This window comes from Labrus mixtus, chromosome 17 (genome assembly GCF_963584025.1).
Source record: "Labrus mixtus chromosome 17, fLabMix1.1, whole genome shotgun sequence".
In the NCBI taxonomy this organism is placed as follows: domain Eukaryota; kingdom Metazoa; phylum Chordata; class Actinopteri; order Labriformes; family Labridae; genus Labrus; species Labrus mixtus.
The window spans coordinates 23,945,419-23,965,452 of record NC_083628.1 but is presented as its reverse complement, the minus strand read 5'-3'; the positions used below and the strand labels follow the sequence as shown (position 1 = coordinate 23,965,452).

The following is a 20,034-nucleotide window of genomic DNA, read 5'->3' as shown; positions in this document are numbered from 1 at the left end:
GTCCTCCTTGTCTGTTTAATTTAATTCTTGATATTGAGGAAGCTATCAGTCCGTCTATCTGTCTGTCTTTTTTTTTTCTGGTGCAGACTTGATTTGCCTCGCCAGTCCTCGCCAGTAATCAAACCTTGGAAAAACGGACATGAAACTTTCCCTACTCTCACATCCACACGCACACACTGTGCTTGCACACTGTTATAAGCAGAACATATCAGCATCCCAGACAGCTTATCATGGGGAACTAATTCAATATCCCTTCGCCTGTTTTAAATGTCATTTTCTGAGCTCATCCGGAGTGACATGTTTTTCATGGTGGCAATAAAGGGGCTTTATTGGGCTCAGAACACAGCGAGGAGGGGGAGGGGGAGGTTCCTGCGGCTGCTTTTCTTGATGTTTTCCGGAAATCTAAAGGTCCTCATGAGGAATGAATAAAGTTTGGATTTGCAATGATCTGCCGATGCCAATGTGATCCACATGAGCTACCAAGTCGATGAAGGCACAGAGAATCCTCCTTTAAGCAGACAAAAGTAAAGTTCACACAGAAGTTTCTTCTCTGAAGCCACAGTGTCAATCATGAAATGAAATGTCACTCAAATTCTTCGGGAAGTCTACGGTTTTTAGGGAAATAATAGTGGCAGGGTTAGTCTGGGTCAGAGTTCTGCATACATTTGAAAGCTTTTTTTTTTTGGGTTTAAACTTTCTTTTTAATTCACTTATTTTTTACCCTCTCCACATTTGAACTCTAAAGTGCTCTTCTACGTAAAATATAATATATAATATATAATATAATATATGAACTGAAGTTTGATTTGATGTTCTTCCTCATTGCTGGAGAATGTCAGTGACGGTTGAATGCTGGTCCAAAGGGGGGTTTCTCAGTTGCTTCATTGTGCTGGATAATGACTTCCCTATTGAAAATGACCTCCTTGACCTCAGAGACAGACAGTAAGGCGGCCTCGTCCTGCGCCTCAAGGCACCTCGGCCCAGTCTGGCATTTTGCCTGCATGGAGTGGTAACGTGGGCCCTGTTTCTGACCAGATTTTGCTCTCCTCCATGGCCAGCTTTACCAAGTATCATGCAGGACCTGTCTACTTCCTGAAGCCCTTGCCTCTGGGTGCAGCCACCAAGCTGACATGGGCAGTGAGCCGGGAAGGTGGTGCCGGTGAGGAGGTTAGAGTTAGGGCCATCAGTCCACAGAGCTGTAAATGTGACAGGTTAACAGGGTCTCATGGTGGCACGGTGCTTGCAGGAAGATATAGATTTTTTACCCCGTTTACCCAATGAGCCTCAAACAAAAACCCCTAAAGGCAAACTCTGAATTTTGGCATTTGCCTTTTTCAGCTTGACTTGGCCTTTATACCATGTTGTATGCTCGGAAAGAGTTCTGTATCTCATCTCCGGGAAGTCTTTTCCATTTCTTGTTCATCTTATCTTTCTGTGTCTTATTGTTTTCTCTTTCTTTTATTACAGGGTTCTTGAAGCCCCAGTGCTCGTTGGCCCCTCCAATGCAGCGAGGTCGCTCAGGAGAGGCTTGTTCCTGTTTCAGTGGCATGTGTCCTCTCCATCAGCGTCGCATTTCCTCAGGTAACTTTCACTATGTAAACAATGTACCTTCTAATCCATTACTTTCCCACCTGGGGTCCAGCCCCCCCCCCCCCCCTAGGAAGTGTGCCAAATATCTCAAGGGGCAAAGCGCTTTGTGTGCTCTGGTGTTGTCACAACTGGATTTGCACATATGCGATATCATCTGATTGATTTTGATCAGCTTACAAGACATCAAAGACAAATCCAAATGATAGTCTTCAGAGACCACGATGTAGTAACATAGTTTCACTTTTGAGATTCAATCAAGTGAAATATTTCTGACATTTTCTTTGATCATTCATTTTATTGCCTGTTTCAACACACATCCCTCATCAACTCAACTCTTTTGGTCGGAGACATAAAACAGGGCAATGCTTAATGCTTAATGATGTCTCTGCAGTGATTGACAATTTGGACCTCTAAGACTGAGCCCCCTTTGAAAGCCATGCTCTTACATTGGGGGATGTTCTGCAGTAAACTGCCTGGTGTGTGGCCAGTGAAGAGGGGGTAGATCCGTGCAGAACATGTGGTTTATACTGATACATTTATCACTTTATCCTGAAGAATCGCTCCTGCTGCAGTGTCAGTGCTGCCACCAGCTTGTGCTTATGTAAGGAAGAGTGACTCGTTCAGCAAGACAAAGTCACATAAACATATGAACCGCTCTATGAGAGCAGCTGTTTGATTTCACAGTTGGACAGTTTATGACTCCTAACCTTGACCTTGACCTCTAATTACTTTAAGGCTACGTTTAATCTTCAGTGTTATGACTATAAACACATGTTTGAGCACAGCTTTATATTTATTTATGAATACACCCTGAAGCCCTTATATAAAGCAATGAATTGCAAAAGAACAAAAACATTGTGTGGTAGTTACCAAGTGCTTTACCTCTTTGTCTCATTTTGAATTAGCTCAGGGTTAAAGCCTCTCTATTGCATTTTGCACACCACTACAGGTAAACCAGACTCTGTTCTGAGTTCCTTGATTGAATTATTTCTAAACTACTACTGAAGTGCTCGGCTGCATAAGTGGAATTTGGACAGTCTGATGGTTCAATTGATTTAAAAAGGTACTTGTAGCAATAATTCAATGGCCTTTTTTCTTTAAAGATTTGCTGTTGTCTTCAGGGTAACAAAACCAAATTATCACAAGTTGTAGATAAAGCTGAAAATGATAAAATCCTTTCAATCTAAGGGATAGATCATCACATATTTGATGATTAAAAAAACAGCATCAGTGCTTGTGTTTTTTTTCTTTGTCGTCCGTATCTAAACTGCCTTGAGGCTCTATAATTTAAGTCTTTCAAAGTTGTCTGACAAAAGATGTCTTATTTGTTCTTTTTTAATAGTGAAGTTGTGTAGAATCAGAAACATGGTTGTCCTTAACAACCTTGAGAGAAGTAATAACAGTTTATATTAGCGCTGTTGGCTCGTTTTGTGAACTATTCTGTTGCTGGAAAATGAGAATTCAACACAGGACACTGACCCTGTACTCTGATATCTCTAAAGAAATAACTCATTTAATGTGTTTCTGAGAAATAGTTTAAATGTTTTTCTTCTCTCTTAAAACTAAAAACAACTTTTTGCAAAGTACAAATTTTCATACCGTTCCACTGAAACAAGATGAGACCCACTCCCCTCTCTTTCAGAGGCACATACTTTTTTGTCAAGGGCAAGTTTCAGCATGATCTGTGAGGTGCACAGTTTTCAGTATGTGTATTTTACCGAGCTGTCTTTGATTGATTGGAAATTCTTTTACTGTCACAGCCTGCAGTAAGGGTGGACTTGTTTCCTGAACAATATTAGGAGCATCTGGATTAGAAGTGTTGTCTTGCCGAAGCATGTCAAAAGTTTTTCCCTCTTTGTGTTGTGGCTATTTTAAGACCTGGAGCACACTCGGATGCGGGGAACAGTGGATTATTTTGTCTACCTCAGAATCACGGTCAAAGGGAAAGGAGAGGAGGAGTGAAAGTGTTGAAAAGGAGAGTTTGAGTTTATTTTCTTGTAGCCGTTTCAGAGCGGGAGATGTTAAAGCAGTTTAGCGGTTTGTTAAATGCTTCCTGAGTGTACTTCTAGAAGAGGGGAAAGAACTGTTAAGTCATAGCTGCAGAGATTGGACAGCCGCTCTGGAGTCTAAAGTTTATAGACCCTGTAATAATCATGGGTCTAATTATGGAATGTGTTACTATAAATCTACCCGTGTCCCCAGATTGTGTGATTGTCCTCCAATCTTGTCGTTCCAGCAGCCCCACTACGGCCACAATGACAAGCTGCTGTGGGAGACTCGGGGCGTGTAGCGGTGACCAAGCAGGAGGTTTCAGGGAAGGCTTGTGAGCCTCGCCCGCGGAGCTGTATTCAGCAGCGATCTGCTGAACTCCAGGCCATGCACTGATGTGGCCAGGCTCTGGTTACAGCGGTTTTACATTGTTTGGGCTTTTTAAAAACAAACTCTTACTGGAAAAGAGGCTGTGAGAAAGGGACTGTGAGAAACATGGTGTCCCGGACTTCACTTATCCACAAGACCATTTAAAAAAAAAAAAAAAAAAAAGCAATAATAACTAATTTTTTTATGACTTAAAGAAGTCATGATGGGAAAAATGTTTTTGCTTTTTGGATTTGTGGTGTATGAGGTGAGAGAAAGAAAAGCATAAAAGAGGGACGGCATTGAAAACAGGGCTTTTTGAAAAGGCCCTCACAATGCAGGCCTTGTGCTGTGATTTGGTCTGTCCTCACCGAGCTGAGCAGAGGAATGGAAAAGATTATCCGCAGGAATGTCTGGGGTGCCCTCAAACAGAGCGGGCCGCGTGACTGGCCAATGAGAGCGAGGCCTGCAGAGCGGCGGGCTAATTTTTTCCTGATGAACTCAGCCGCCTGCTTCACAATGCAGTCTGATTGCCAGAGCTGAACCCCACATATGGTCTGTGTTTGGAGGGTCCAAATGACAGGACCAATTCTGCCTGGAGAGAAAAGGGGGTGGGGATGTAGGACGTAGATTACTATTACTGCTCCCCCCCCTTTTTTATTTTATTTTATTAGCTTTAGATGTCGCTGTGTTGAGTGCCGGATACCCAACATCATGATCTGACCATGCCGCCTTAAGCTTCTCACTACCTGCTGAGATAAACTCACCAAATGTACCTTGAGCTTTTAATTCATCACTCTCTATTTGTGTTTTGTTCAAATAACAAGCAATTATGCCGCAAGCCAAGCCACATTAGAGTTCTCTACAGTCCCACTTCATTACAGTGCCTCAGAATTATCTCACTGCCTTGCAAAGCCTGCTAGTTAATTTTGAACCCATTTACTTGGAGCACTTGGAAAGAGGCTCCATTGCCCCTCCACATAGAACCGGGCCAGAATAAACTGCAGGGATGTGCAAGTGACAAAGCTCCAGCTCTGTGCAAGGAATGTGTATGTGCATGAGTATACTTGTGTGTGTGTGCGTGTGCATGCTCATTGTTTTTCTGTGTTTTTAGCATCAGTGCGGCAGTAAAAAGCCATGTGGTGGGCCTCTGCAGCAAGGCAGCATGTGTTTGCAGACCTTGTGGTCACACAGCAGGGTTCGAGACCAGAGGTTGGGCTGGAGAGACAAAAAAAGGCTAAAGAGAGAGAAATAGGGGTTGGGGGTGGGGTTAAAGTGTCTCCCAGCTTCTTCTATTTCCCATAGCGGGGTCCTGCAGAGGTGAGGAGGGTCACAGAGAGGGAGCTCGTTAGCCTCAGCATGCTACGTGCTCCCTACACTCTAATTGGCTGGCTGGAGTCAGCGCTCTCCCCGGCTGCTTCCTGTTAGGTCAGGAGCCAGAGGGGGCAGAGGACGCCAAGCTGCTGATTAAGGGCCATGGCCCCCGTTCAAACTGGTTTATTTTTAATACACAAAGTCCATCCAGACAAAGTCATCCTGAGCAGAAACCAGCTAATATCTGCTTTTTCTTAATGCTAAGGAGGTTTACAAAAGGCAGAGGCTGGGGTTTGTCATAACTTGGATAAGAACTGCAGAACTGTTCAGTTAATTGGCCCTTGTATTTCATACTAAAATTATCATGCTTTGAAGAGCACGAGTTTCCAAGCTAAACAAACTCCTAATGCTGCTTCCTGAAATTATTCTGATAACTTTGAAGGAGAAGACTTCCTGGTGCAATGATAGTATGCAAAAGTCTGGTCATTATTCTGTCCAAGCACAGAATAGAGACTCAGTCATTGTAAACAACACCTTTGTGGCAATGTGCCTTCAAAAAGCTTTATCTGTTTTTTGTGCAATGAAGAAATAAGACTTTTGTAATATTTAAAAGTTTACTTTATTACTTCAGCTCTTGCAAAGCCTACATTTGATATTTAAATACAATATACAGTCTATATATGCATTCGTATCTGCAAACAGTTGCTTGTATACATACTTAACAGACCTTGAAAAACTAGCATTCAAGTGGTTCATTCATGCTGTTGGGTTGAACCAGGACAGTGAAGTTGCTGGAGATGAAACCATAACATTGAACTGAAAGCTGCTAAAACGCATCGTAGAGCTAGAGGGAAGAGGGGCCTTTGGTGAAAATTCTTCAACTGTTCACAAGTATTGAACAGCGTAACTCTGATATACTTTTATGGTCAGCAGCATTTATTGCAAGAGTTGTTTAATATTAGGTTTTATTGTTTCCTATATAAAATTCTAAATTATTTTTCATGTTCTCGCTAGTCCTTTTATTTAATGAGAACCAAAAAAATAGATGTCCGTCATGTCTGCAAATGGGATTCCCCAACATGAAATGACTCCTAATGGCCAGCTGCCACATCACCAACTCCTAGGACGCATCTGCAGAGATGGAGGTCTCCATGCTGGCACAGAGTGACGGCAGCCATCCACGGCAGGTCACCAGAAATCAGAGCGACTAAGCCTTTGATAACTCCCTGAGCCTTTAATCCCCCAGCAGCACCATCAGAGTGAAATGCTATCTCATTGTTACAGCTCAAACTCAGCGGAGAGCAAAGGCGAGCAGGCAGCCAGGGACACAGGGGACAGACAGGAATTGTTCATATCCCAGTTATCATGTAGTCATTGTCATCTCCACGGTGTAATGGAGGTAGAGTTGAGGTCTGCGAGCTGAGCTTTAATTTTAACTGAGCTCAAATTCTCAAAGGCTTTTGTTATGAGTTTAAACTTGAACCATAGCGGTGCAATGGAAACAGCATTTCAATATAAATTAGCTGGATTGCAGAATAATTGAATACCTAATGAATTCTTGAGACAATAAAAATGTATCCATTGTTCTTTTTTAAATAAGAGAAAGCTTTTTGTGTAACTTCAAGCAGGAAAACAAAAATTTGTCATTTTCATTTTCTGTAGCATCCTAAGTTATATTTAGCTCGTTGCTAATATATTCCTTTGGAGGCAGTTTACGCAGATGAGGTGAAAATTCTCTCTGCCACAGTTTTCAGCTCTCCTCGGAGTTGATCCTGACCCGTGGTGAGGTTTACTCTGCAGTATGTGAGCCTTTGCAACTGGAAAGAGGGTAAAAAAGGAAAAAAAATGAAACCCTGCATTTTTTATTAAAATCAATTAAACATGAATAAGCAAGATCTCATTCTTCAGGCCCCCTGTTGCCTAACACAGAACAGTATGTTAATCACAGTGAGGCACGTTGGGTATGCAACTGAAATCTATGAACAAATTAGCGAGTGGCATGAATACAAATGAATATGTACATCCTAACCCAGATATCTCAGTTGTGATTGTGGCTGCGAGACACATGAGAGACTGGACTGCTTAAGCCTGATCCTGAGTGCTATGTTTATATCTCTGAGGGTGACTAAGTGTTATAGGGCTCTCTCCTCTTCTTGCCACAGATAAACATTGGAGCATTGGGACTTGAGGGAATTACATGTGTGCCACATTCACAAAAGAACAGTTGGCTCATGACACACTGCACTCCACTGTGAAAACAAACAGTGGTGACTGTGTTCTTCTTCTGCAGAAAAGTACACCGCAGGCTGGAACAAATCACAAAAAGAAGAGAAAAAAAAAATCTATTTACTCTCATTACAAAAGCTGCAGTTTGCGTTGTAATAGATGAATATGATGATGAGCAACAGCTCAACATAAGACGTGACATTTTTGGGATCGCAATCGGTCACAGTGCCTGTTGTGTTTTTCCTCTCTCACAAAAAATTATGGAGAGTCCAAAAAGTTTGTGTTCAACATCTGGATCAGCTAACAGCAGCAGATATTTGGACAAGGCCAGACCAATTTTCTATGATTTATTTATCAAGTCTTATTTTCTCTCAAACCATGCGTTTCCTGGTTGTTATGCTCAGCCTGCAACATCCGACACTGCTTTGGTAACTATACAAAAAACAAGACAACACAGGAATGCAAATAAACATTTTTCTTGGCCTAGGTTACTTTAATTGTAATTTTTGCAGTTTGGACATTAGGTCACAGTGCTATTATTACATGGCATGAGACTTTCTTTTGTTTTGCATTTTCTCTTTTCATTCCTTCAGAGGTGACTATTTGAGTCATCAGTTGAGAAAAACCCCAGAATCAACTTTAATTTGATCAGTCGAATACATGTTTCATCTTTTTGCTAGATCTGTCAGATTCTGTGCCGATCTCAGACAAACACACACAAGCTAACATGTGTCTGCAGTGTGGATATGAGGTGCCAATCAGCAGAGGTGCAAAAACATTGACCTGCTGGAGGATAAACAAAGACTTCCCTTCTTGCCTGAAAGTACCTCTGTCGGTTTGGTTTCACAGCCGCGCTGTCCATAAGTATTTGTGCGCTCTCTCTCTCTTTCTCTCTCTGTCTCTCTTTCTTCAACTACCCAGGGCTGGGGGAACGAATCACCAACAAATATTATTTGAATAATATTCCTACAACTTTTAGTGTAAAAAGTGTAACCTGCGATTAAAGTAATCACTTTGCAGGAAACATGATAGATTCATACAAATTGATTATTAACAGATATATATTTGCAGGTGCTAAACTTTTCACCAAGGCAGCAAGAAAGACAGAGAAGAGACTGAAAAGAAAATAATAGCTTCAAATTGTAGCAATATGTTGGGTCATTCAGAATTCCTCCAGGAGTCTGGGAGAATAACAGATCGTTATATAACCTAGTGCAGTTTTAAAAATAACTTCTTAAATCGTTAGCCTTATTAATAATTATTGTTTAATAATGAACATAAAATGCAACTTTCCATTATGAAGAGCTGCTTCATAAAAAAAGTTTGTTTTTTGCTCTCAACTAAGATTCTTTAAGGAAAGAAAATCTAAATCATCCAAATTTGAAATTGGCAGGTCAGCTAACTAGGCTTCTGAAAACCTTTATCTGGTAAAATGATTTAGATCAAGGCAGACATAAGCCTGCACTGTTTGCTGACAGCATGGGCTTATAAAGAAAATCAAATGAATGCCTGACAGGTGAAACATGAGAGATACGATAGGTTGAAATTGGGCTTTGGTCATGCTCATCTGAAAACAAAAAAATAATGTAATTATTGAACAGCTAATTTAGACCGGACAGACCTAATTGTAAATTGGCTACAGCCCCACTTGTTTTCCTTTGTATTATCTTATCTGCCACTTATCAGAGTCACCGTAATGCACAGAGAGTTTGTACATGTCCATCTCAATCCACTTCATGTTTGTTTACTGGCCTATGTGTTAAGTAGGTGGTAAGAGAACTCAGGTGTCCTTTTAGAGACGACTGGGAGGACGATGCCTTCAGCGACCGCTCTGGCTGTTCCTCGCCCCACTATGGTCAGTTGACTCCGTCCTCGTCGATGGGAATTTGAAGGGCAACGACAGCTACAGATCATCAGTCTGTGTGCATCCGTCTCACCCCTGGAGGAGGAGAGGCAGGGGGGGAGAGGGAGAGAGGGAGAGACTGACAGGGATATTTGGGGATGGAGAGAGAGGAGTGTGCAGGGAGGGGGGGGGGGGGGGGGGGGGGGGGCTGTCGGTATTTTGATGCTAAAGTGATTCGACACGCTTGGCATTATAGCCAGCATGGCAATGGGGGAGGAAGAGGCTGCACAACCGAGCGCTTGATCCGAATGTCGTTTAAGCCGATCTCATGAAGCTGAAGGTCAGAATCGAGGCACCTGCCTCCCCAGCCTACCCAGGCTACGCCTTTGCATTTCCACACAGGACAAGAAACAAGGGTTGCAGGGTGGAGGGCGAAGGGCGAAGGTGGTCGAAGGCAGCCCCTGACCTCCCAATGTCACATGTCTGTCCTGCACAGCAACAGGCCCACTGGAGTGTGCTAATGCAGACCTGTACATGCTAGGATGTGAGAGGTGGAAGTGGGGGGGAGAAGTGTTTTCAACTCCCCAGTGCTTTCTCCTCAAAGAGCTGCTTCATGAGAAAGAGTGGGGGTGATGGTAATGCAGCGGCTAATGGAAATATCTTGTTGGGACTTTGTGTTGGTCCTTGAAGCAGGCGGTCCTGGAGGAACAGCATGTGGCCACAGCAGTGACACTAAAGCTTTAGCCCCTGTTTTAGCAAACAAACAGGACAACAATGAAGAAGTCTTCAAGTCTAATTGTGCACCATAGTGGTTGTAACTAGGCAGCATCACTAATGAAGTCAAGATTAATAAAAAAACAATACACTATAGATTCCTGTGTATGTCCTTTATTGCACAAAACACTAGTTGTGCAATCTATATCAGAACTATAACACACATGGATAGTTTGGGTAACTAAGGCGTTTTAGCATCATCTTAATTTTCCTCATCTTAACTAGGGTTTTTATGGTACCCTGATAATCCCACTGATCAACAAGTGCCTTGGCAAGTATTTGATTATATAACAGAAATGGTCCCAAATCCAGGAAAAAAATAAAAACTGGAATAAACCTTAAACTCTGCCGTGCTCTTACCCTCTCTTACCCATGGGCTCTTGGCTCAGGGAGACCCGGGTATTGGGAACTGTGGCAGAAAAGTTAACCTTTCATTTCTGCCCATGCAGCTGCGTAGTCAATGGGTCTGACGCCAAGGGGGCATCATGTCCACAAGACCATTACAGTCACTGACATTGAGCTTATTGACTATCATGATTGTGGTTCAAAGTCTTTGCAATCTCCTGCTGTCTCCACGACCCTCAACCCCCCCCCCCATCCTTATTTCAGAGGAGCCTTTTAGGGGGGAGTCAGGGTGAGAACTGGATGGCTCAGCATTGATATTTGAGTTGTTATTTATCAGGCTGTTTTGGCTTTGTGGGTCAGTTGGTGGGACCTTTATGACTCATGATAAGAGTCACTGATAAGATTTGCTGGTTCACAAACCTTTGAGGTGACTATAAGGGCAACGTGAGGGGAAACAGAAAGATATAAACATGTTGTTTTTTAATGTTAAAAGAACTAAACTCAGCAGGAATGATGATGAGGAATATTTTTTGGCAGCATTATTTTGGTTTAAATCAGGGTTTTATGGACATTTTTATACATTCTCAGTTTCCTGTTGTTTCCTGATGAACTCTAGTATTCATATACTTTATGTATTTAAAATGAACAGCGTTTGTTGTTTCTATTGTCTGAGTCTATGTGTCTGTGTTGCTACAGTATATGTTTCTTTTTTTAACCTGGCTGCAAAACAAATTTTCCTTTAGGGACAATTAAGTTGAAGTTGAAGACATCTAAACCTTTTTCCAATGTGCGAAACAAAAGTTAAAAGGGTATGTATTTGTTATGGCTCACCACATTTTTAAACTATTTCAAATAGTTCATGAATGTCATGAGTCTGTCTCACCTGCCTTACTGCACATGCTTCCTCCTAAGGCAGCAGGAGGCTCGCCCAGGAAGGAGTTAATCATTGACGTGACAGTTTTGCGCTAAATATTATGAAAGCATCTCGAGGCCCCGGGAACATTTAGTCCCTTACTGCTAATGCTCGTCAAGTACAGATCTCCTCTCCCAGGGAGACAACGGCATCAAGACAAGCACTTAATGCATGAAAGAAAAGCTGTGACAGAGCTAATGCTTTTCTGCAGTTTGCATGTATCTGTAAATGTTTATGTACTGTATTAATCTCCGTCCTGCCAGCTGTGCTTAATAGAGTTTTAATTACCACCAAGGTGAGTGATTGGGAGAGCTGTGACTGAACATTATTCAAACTGCAGAATATGATTTGTGTTTGGCATCTGAGCTGTGATTTGTTTGTTTACCCTCCTAAGTACATCAGGGTGTGACTCTATAGAACATCAATGTAAAAGGCAACACGAGCAGAAGCAGCTGCCTGTAACCCAAGATGATTATGAGCATGTATTTGTGTTTATTTACACCCTGCCTGCCATCTGCTCCATGTATTGTGATACAAAGGCAGGGCACGTGTGCATGAGCCTGATGATTACACAACAGCTGGGCTAGTTTAGTGGCGGCGGCGGCGTCTCACCCGACACCAACGCAACACCACTTCCATTATTCAGGCTTTGCTCGGTTGCAGGGCGTGCAAATTGAAATGCGACAGACAGACAGTATCAAGTGCCAAATAGACGTGTACAAGCAGAGAGGGCGACGCAGAAAACGCTCCATGAACTCCACACATTTGCTGTTGATGTGCATACAGGTGCACATGCAGCACTTCCATTATTATGATTAATTAAACAAGTCTGTGTTTGTCTGCCTTCCCTCTGCCTTCCAAAGGTCACAGGGGTTAAAGGAGCATTTACAGCTCATGGAATAACAAACAACTCTATTATCACTGATTGTAATTTGATGTTATGCGGTAATGAGGCATTTGTTGATTTTGCCTCCTGCTACCTGTCCGCATAATCATTATTTGCTAACCCAAAACATTATGTACGTAGGAGTGCAAAAATGAATGCCCAAGCATAGCAGCGCTGCAGGTTACATAATGTCAATAATACGCTGAAAGGTACCTTATTCTCCCAGCTGTAAGTTAAAAAGACCTTATAGCATAGCTTTACAGCCTTCCTTTATCAGGCTGCACGAGTTATCATTGAAAATGTTGATACTATCAGAAGACAAGAGATGAGAAGTTGACTTTGGCCCGCTTTATTGGCTGTGAAAAATGTCTGATTGATCTGTTATCACTCGGAATGATACTTAATGTGTAACCAGGATGTTGACAAGCAGTTGGGTTGTATTTCAGCAGAAACCAAGATACTTTAGATTTTCATAAAACCTTACACTCACAGAGTTGAAGACTTCTGTTCAAAACAAGGTCGAGTCACATTATTATGAAGTGTTGAAAACTTTCTTTTGCTGTTAAAACTGGAAGAAACTTCTGATTGCAGAGTAATAAATGGGCCGTGAGTTGCAAAAAAAGGATTGTGGGCCAGGCATTGGGCCTCAGTGATATCTATGGATGGAGATCGAAACCTGGTACCCAGTGCCCCAGTTTTCAAACAACAAAAGTCAATATAGTTTGAGCTCATCGATAGCGCCATGGACTCTCGTCGGTCCTGTAAGTTATATCCTAAATCGAGTCACATCATTTAAATCAAATCACTTGGGCACAAGCATACATCGATTCACTAAATTCATAAAGAAGTCAAACGGATTTGCCAGCCAACAGGTTTTAAACTACACAAAAGAGAACTCCGGTGGTCAGTTGCTTGGGCGGTTCGCTGATCATGCCAAGAGGTCAGAAGTTTGGCTTCATTTTACCATAGCAAGATTTGATCCACCAATCTCTGCAAGAAGAAAAGTCAGTTACATCAAAAGAGTCTGAGACGGTACCCAGGATGATAACATGGCTGTCAGATCTGAAACATGCTCCCATTGGCTATCAAACATCCAAAAACAGAATTTGACAGATGTCAGGACAGACACAGCGGTAGTAAGACATTAGGACAAGCATGCCCACATGACGTCTCCATGACTGTCTCTCCTCAAAGTCCTCCTGCAATGAACTGTCACTGAATTGAGAGAAGTGAAAGCGGAGCTCGATATACATCTCACTGCTGCAGGAATTGTACAGAACGTCCAGTGGATTTCTGGTCTGGATGACATTAAGAACAGCAGGGCAGTTTTCACAGCTTCAGCCATATCAAATATTGAAAGATTCCAGAGAAGAAGAAAAAAAATCACACACGAGCATGCAGGGAAGCAGAGTAATATCCAGATTACTGGCAGGGCAGGTTCTGCTGAGTTTACTGGGGTGGGGAGGACGGATTCCCAACATGGATAAGAGTTCTGTTTTTGAGAAGAATATCTCCTTTATTCAGAGAATACTTGATAGTGTCTGCGAATATTCTTAAACGTGGAGATATGGCTTCAAGAGAAAAAAAAAAGGTCTACACAGAAGTGAATGTAAACAACCTATCCGATGTTTTCTCTCCACCATACACTCATATTAATGAATCCTCTAAGATGTTTTGTCCTCTGCTTCATGCTGGACATCAGACTGCACTTAGCGTCTAAATGATGTAAGGGGCTTCCTCCCTTTCAGCTCTGTCAGAGGAGGAAGAACGAGTGGGTGACTTCTGCCTCGTCTTATTAAGTAATGTGGAAGTGTCCATGTTCATACTACGAGCCTTTATAGTGTTCGATCTCATGATTAAAACACAGTTACAGGATCTTCATTTTGTTCTTCATTCTCATTTTGATTATTTATTTTTCAACTAAGTTAGAAAAACTTGTGTTTGTGACTCTGAATAAGGTTTGAAAATAGTATTTGTTTGGCACATGTACTTTTGTGTTTGTTTCAATGTCCGTCACTAAGACTTGAATGGATTGTCGTTGGAGTGGTGTAATTCAGGATCAGATCTGTACCTGTGAACAGGATAAGACAGAGCATGTAGTTCCTCTGCCTGTTTACTTCCATGTTCTATATTACAACTCCCTCAGCGCAGCGAACCAGGAAGACAAAGGGCCCTGCCTTCCTGTTTGTGTGCTGCTGGGAAGTTTAGGGGAATGCATGTCTAAGAAATGAGGGGAAATTAGAATCACTCTCTCAGTCAGTGTGAGCATTCAATCCTCCAATCGTACACGACAAGAAACGTGTTAACACAAAATGCTTGAAGACAGAATCTCTTTTATCTCCTTTCAAACCCTTATAGTAGAGCTTATTGTATTGTTATCTGAATGTCATGTCTTAGAAGTCGAGAGTGTTTGATATTCCTTTGGATTTTTCCCTCATTATGCTGAGAATGGTGGCGGCTGGTCAACTGCTAATGAGGCATCAGGGTATCAGCAAGATACTCCTTTTATTTTTTCTTTGAGTAAAATTTCCATGGAATAGTTTCAAAGGTCGGGCCAAAATTCTGTGAAATGTTGTCAAAGTAAAAATTTTGACTCATTCATATCAGCTGCCTTCCTGTGTAAATATTCAAAAGGTAGTAACATGATAATAAATTCAATTACTTAATTAATTAATTAAAGACTTTTAAATCTGATTATTCAACTTTGCTACGGACCGTCTAAGATTGCATTAGTCTTTTTTTAATGAATTAATTTGTCTCTTCTCACAGAACAGAAGGACTAAGACCTCCTAACATGTGATTACATGGTGGCTGCTCTGCTAAACCATTGAAATAGTGCCAATGGAAAGTCAACAAGGACACTTTTTTGTGCTGGGGAAGTGGCTCACAAAAAAAAAGTGCACAAATGAATACAATATATTTTTAAAAATAACAGCACTGCTTTCATCCTGGCCGGTCCAGTGTGAGACTAAAGGTCAGCACTGACATGTTACCAGCATCATCTTACCAAAGACTTTATGACAAGACATTTTTGGGCTCAAACCATAAAAAAAACCTTTATTTACAACATGAATCTACTGTAGGTAGAGAGATTGTCCATGCTCCAGGCCATTCTATTCCATTCACATTGTTTCAATTGCATTATTCTTTTTAAACTGCATGCTATTTTGTCCCTTAAGTCACGCTGTAGCTATGCCACAGCATTGACTGCAGCGTCTTCCTGTAACCACGTGATGGAAAAAAACTACACCATTGCACCTTTGAAACTAATTTCATTTAAAAAAAAACCTCCAAAAATATAAACGTAACATGCATGTTTTGAAATGCTAAATAATGTAATTTAATAATTAACTTATCATTGAAATTCAGAATTGAATCATGATTACAAAAGTAAAGCCCTAATTTAAACCCAAAAGCACATAAAGAGATGTTGAGAGGTCGTGGTTACTTCACAAATGTCCTGTGGGTGTGAGAAACTATTTTCTCTTTAAAGTCAAACTTCAAATTGAGCATAAACATGTGTGTATAGAAACATCTGTCTCAACCCGTCTCCCTGTCTTCCCCTCTTCCCTCCCCTTTCCCTCTCTAACTTTTCTCCCTGTCTCTGTTTTCTTCTTCTCCATCCTGCGTCTCTCTTCCTCCTTTTCTCCATGCGATTAGTCTTTAATCATGTTCCAATGGAGGTACTTGGCCAATTTAGCCATTAAAGTTCTAATTGATTGATCCCTCTGCCTGTCTTGTTTACACACTGTTCTCTGGCCTGTGCCCAGAGCAGAGGTTGACCTTTCACCCACAGGGCAGCTCACCCTCTTTATCTCGCATCATTGTGCAGCTGAGGAGTCAATCGGAGCAGATCATGTTGGAGTGTAGGAAACACACTCAGGTCTGTGTGAGTAGGGACGATGAGGGAAAAAGGGATGTTTTCCTCTGATGTTCACGTCCATATAGTTTCATCGCCCCTGGCGGAGGGCTTATTTATGGAAGGAGACGTGTGTGGGAGACAGAGGCTGCGTTGTTCAGCCACCGTCTCATGAATCAACTGCTTCGGTGATCTCGTGACCCGCAGCTAACCTTTGTCAACTCTGGAGTTCAAAGGTTGTTTCTGAAGCTTGTCACTAATCCGCACTTTAACATCATAGACAGAAGGTGTAAATTGGCCCTCTATTGGCAGGAGACCGGGCATGCATGTCTGGGGTCATGGATCTTCAGAGTTGTGCTTTGTGGAAAGAATTTGAAAGCAGCAGGACTTTCATGCTCAGCTTTCTCGTTTTGATGATTGGACATTTTCTGGTTTCACTTTCTCAAATAAGAGGATTTGCTGATTTTCATTGTCAAAAGAATCAATGAGTTTTGTAACTAATTGATTTTCAGAGTGTCAGCTTGGACTCTGAAATATTCTCACAGCCATTTTCAACTGTTTTAAGGTCAAAAAAAGTCTGTTGACTTTTTGAGCTTCGAATAGGGTTGTCACAGTAACAGATTTTTTTTTCTTTTAAGATTTATTTTTGGGCTTTTTGTGCCTTTTAATGGATAGATAGGACAGTGGATATAGTCAGAAATCAGGGAGAGAGAGTGGGGAACAACATGCGGGAAAGAAGCCACAGGTGGGATGTGAACCCGGGCCGCCTGCTTGAGACGACAGCCTCCATACATGGAGCCACCAGCGCCCCACAGTAACAGATTTATCACAGCATCAGAAATACAAGTCCTTACGCACCCAATATTGGATCATTTCTTGTTTTTCATTATCAAAAAATGTTGCTTAACTCCTGCACACTTCTGTATTTGTGAAATTTAAACAGTGGCAGCTTTTGGTTAAAAAATGACCACAATTTTTTTTTTAGCTTCTGTACTTCTTGATCCTATGCTCATACATACTACTGCAGTATTTGACAACCGTAGGGTCAGAAACATCCTTTGATTGTATTTATTTCTCCAAGTAACCTTTTTTTCAGCACTTTAGTACACATTGTATTTAATAGCAGTCCAATTGTGCTGTCAGACATATCAATGCATGTTCTGTGCAAAACCAGATTCAGTATTTATTATTGATGGATTGCTCTAAAAAGAGAAGTTTTCTTGCACTGCTTCCTCTCAGATGGTCGAGTTCCCAGGTTTGAAAGCTCTTCTGACTTGGGTGTGTCCATGAGCTTTAAAAAGGTGGGAACAATAGAGAGTCTTCAAAAAGATGTATGCTTTGTTTTGAGCCAATCTTGGTCACTTTTTTTAAAGAAGGCGAAGAATAGTTACGACCGAGTTTGTCAACTTGGCAGACATTTTACACCAATCTTTCAATTATTCTGAGTCGTTTTACTGACTTCAATGGAGCACACATGAACTTTTTCCAGATGGGAAACCATTTTGCCAATTATTCAGCCACCACATGAATGCTGCGTTAATCTTTGTGTATCATGTGATGCCTCCTTCACTGCTGTGTTGACCCTCTGCAGATGACAACCATTTAACCTTGCGACCCCTGACAGTCTGTCCTGTTTACTTACTCGTGCTAATCGCAGCCTTCGTAATGAACTTGTGTGCTCAACTCATTATGAGCACAAGGACGACTTTGGATCTTGTTTGCTGATCTTGTTGGAGTTGTGAAAGGGGTTGACCTCACGCCCTCGCCCTGTTCATTAGCATACATGTTCAACTATGTCTCGTCCTTTCCTACCATCCTCCATCCTTCTCTATCTCCTGCAGCTTTCTCCCTGAGGTATAGGGGAAGTGGAAAGAGAGAGAGAGGAGGAAGAAAAAAAGGGAGAGATGATATATTCTACAGGGGATTGTGGGAACCCACTGATAAAGGCTTGCATCTTAATCCATCCTAAGGCCTGTCTTACGGTGTACTATGAGCTTTTATGTGATCATTAAGAGTGTGTGCTCACATGCACTTCCACACATTGGATGCATAAGTGCGCGTGTGTGGGGGTTTGTGTATTTGATATGTTAATGTTTTGTTTTTGTGCAATCACTGATACAGGGATTCAGTCCTTTGAATCTTGAATTTCAAGGCTCTTAGAGATCTTCAAATATCTTCAGTAGCACAACACACTTCTTCACGTCGACAACAAGGCAACGCTGCTATACAGAGAGTGCATAATGACTTGTTTTATGGCTCGTAAGTGTATTAAAAGCACTAATTAATGCGCCACAATTCGCTCCTTATGCACTGCACTTGGTTGGGGTATCTCTCTCTCTCTCTCGCTCTCTCTCTGAGCTTATGCTTTCAGTTCCCTTGCTCCTCCTTGAGCTTTAGTGGAATTTGGCTGATGTGCGCCGAGGGGAGGAGAGGAGGGAGGCGCTCATCTTGTTTCAGTGCTTTATGAGTCTGACGTGTACGTCTGTAATTGCGGTTATGGGTGATTAAACTCCCGATGCCCCTCAGGATCCACAGCTAGCTATCAGTCAGCGTCAGGCCCAGCCACACAGCGCTTGCTCTCAGAGCTCAGGGTGTCTGTCCCTTTCATGGTGCCTCTGTGTGCCACTCTACCATATTCCACAACCCTGATAACTTGTGTATTCAGTGAATTCTTCGCAAAAAATTTTTTTTTATGGATACATCTGCAAAATGTCCTGAAGTAAGAACAAATAGCCCATTTGGATTTCCTTGAAACCGGGGTTTCATCCTTCACTTTGTTCAAGAGGCATTCAAAAAAGTGCAACAGATAGTCAATTTATACATTTTCTTACTTCTGATTTGCAATAAATTGTTACAGTATTTATTTTTGCAAAAGTGCCAAAAATTCACTGGATTCAAATTCTCAGATGTGAGACATTAACTGGCTCTCTTACAAAATGACAGACGGAATAGGAATTACATTGGGATCAATAAAGGACGAAACTATTTGACTTTTGTCGGATTTTATTTTCTGGGAATTTACTGCATTATTGCATTGCATCATCCCTGTATGTCCATTTCAGATATTGGTAAGAGGAAAAGCATGTTTGTTTGTTAAGTCTAAATCTGTATATTGTGTGGGTGAAGAATCTGTTGATCGTTTCATGGTATCTCTATGTATATGCATTCATGCCTGTGTGCAGTGGGCTTTCATGCATGGCACCGATTCTGTACGGCTTGTTTGGATTCTATTTATGGCTTTAAAAAAAAAAAATAGGGAGGCCTCAAGGCCTGCTGCTTCCTGGTCCTAATTGGCATGTTAATCATTTCTCTGTGGGTGGGATACCAGTGTTGTTTGTGAAAGATCCATGACTTATCTCCAGAGGCAACGTTTGACCGCCGGAGTCCTGTCCTCCTCGTTGGCCCGCTCTGACACTCCCATGGCAGGGAGGAAGGAGATTCTCTCTCTCGGCATAAGAGAGACAGGCAGTCAGGAATCTGGGCTTCGGCCTATCACATGGGTTTGAGTCCAAATAAAACACTTCAGCATGTGTGTGGTAATGAGGAGCTGTTTCTTTGTGTGTGAGTTATCTGTCAGTGGCCTCCTCCTCCCATTAGTTTGCTGACTTGGCTGAGCATTCTTCTCTGTTGATGTTTGAATGTTTTCTCTTCTTCCTCCTCCCGATTAGGCCCTTTTAAACCAATAAGGGGAAAAAAGAGAAATCCCACACCCTCTTTACCCTAAGGACCGGTGTAAGTCACGGCAAAACAACCTCATAGAGGACGATGCAGGGGTCACAAGGGCAGATAAAAGAAATCTGAATCAAAACATGAAAGACGGAAATGTCAAGAACAAGAGGGTGATGATTCTAAAATAGAGGAGGAAAAAAACTCAAGTGCAGAAATAACTCTTGTATCTCCACATCTGAAGCCGCTGCGTGGACTTGACT

The 20,034-nt window shown here is 41.8% G+C and overlaps 1 protein-coding gene across 4 annotated transcripts in view; it reads left to right on the top strand.

Annotated features, from left to right (window-relative positions):
* rxraa (retinoid X receptor, alpha a) overlaps positions 1–20,034 on the top strand; it is a 109,576-nt gene that overhangs the window by 27,438 nt on the left and 62,104 nt on the right. For all 4 annotated transcript variants that reach the window (XM_061061866.1, XM_061061864.1, XM_061061863.1 and 1 more), the window contains exon 2: positions 1,468–1,581. In XM_061061866.1, the coding sequence (XP_060917849.1) occupies positions 1,468–1,581 (114 nt within the window). The remainder of the gene's footprint in view (positions 1–1,467; positions 1,582–20,034) is intronic.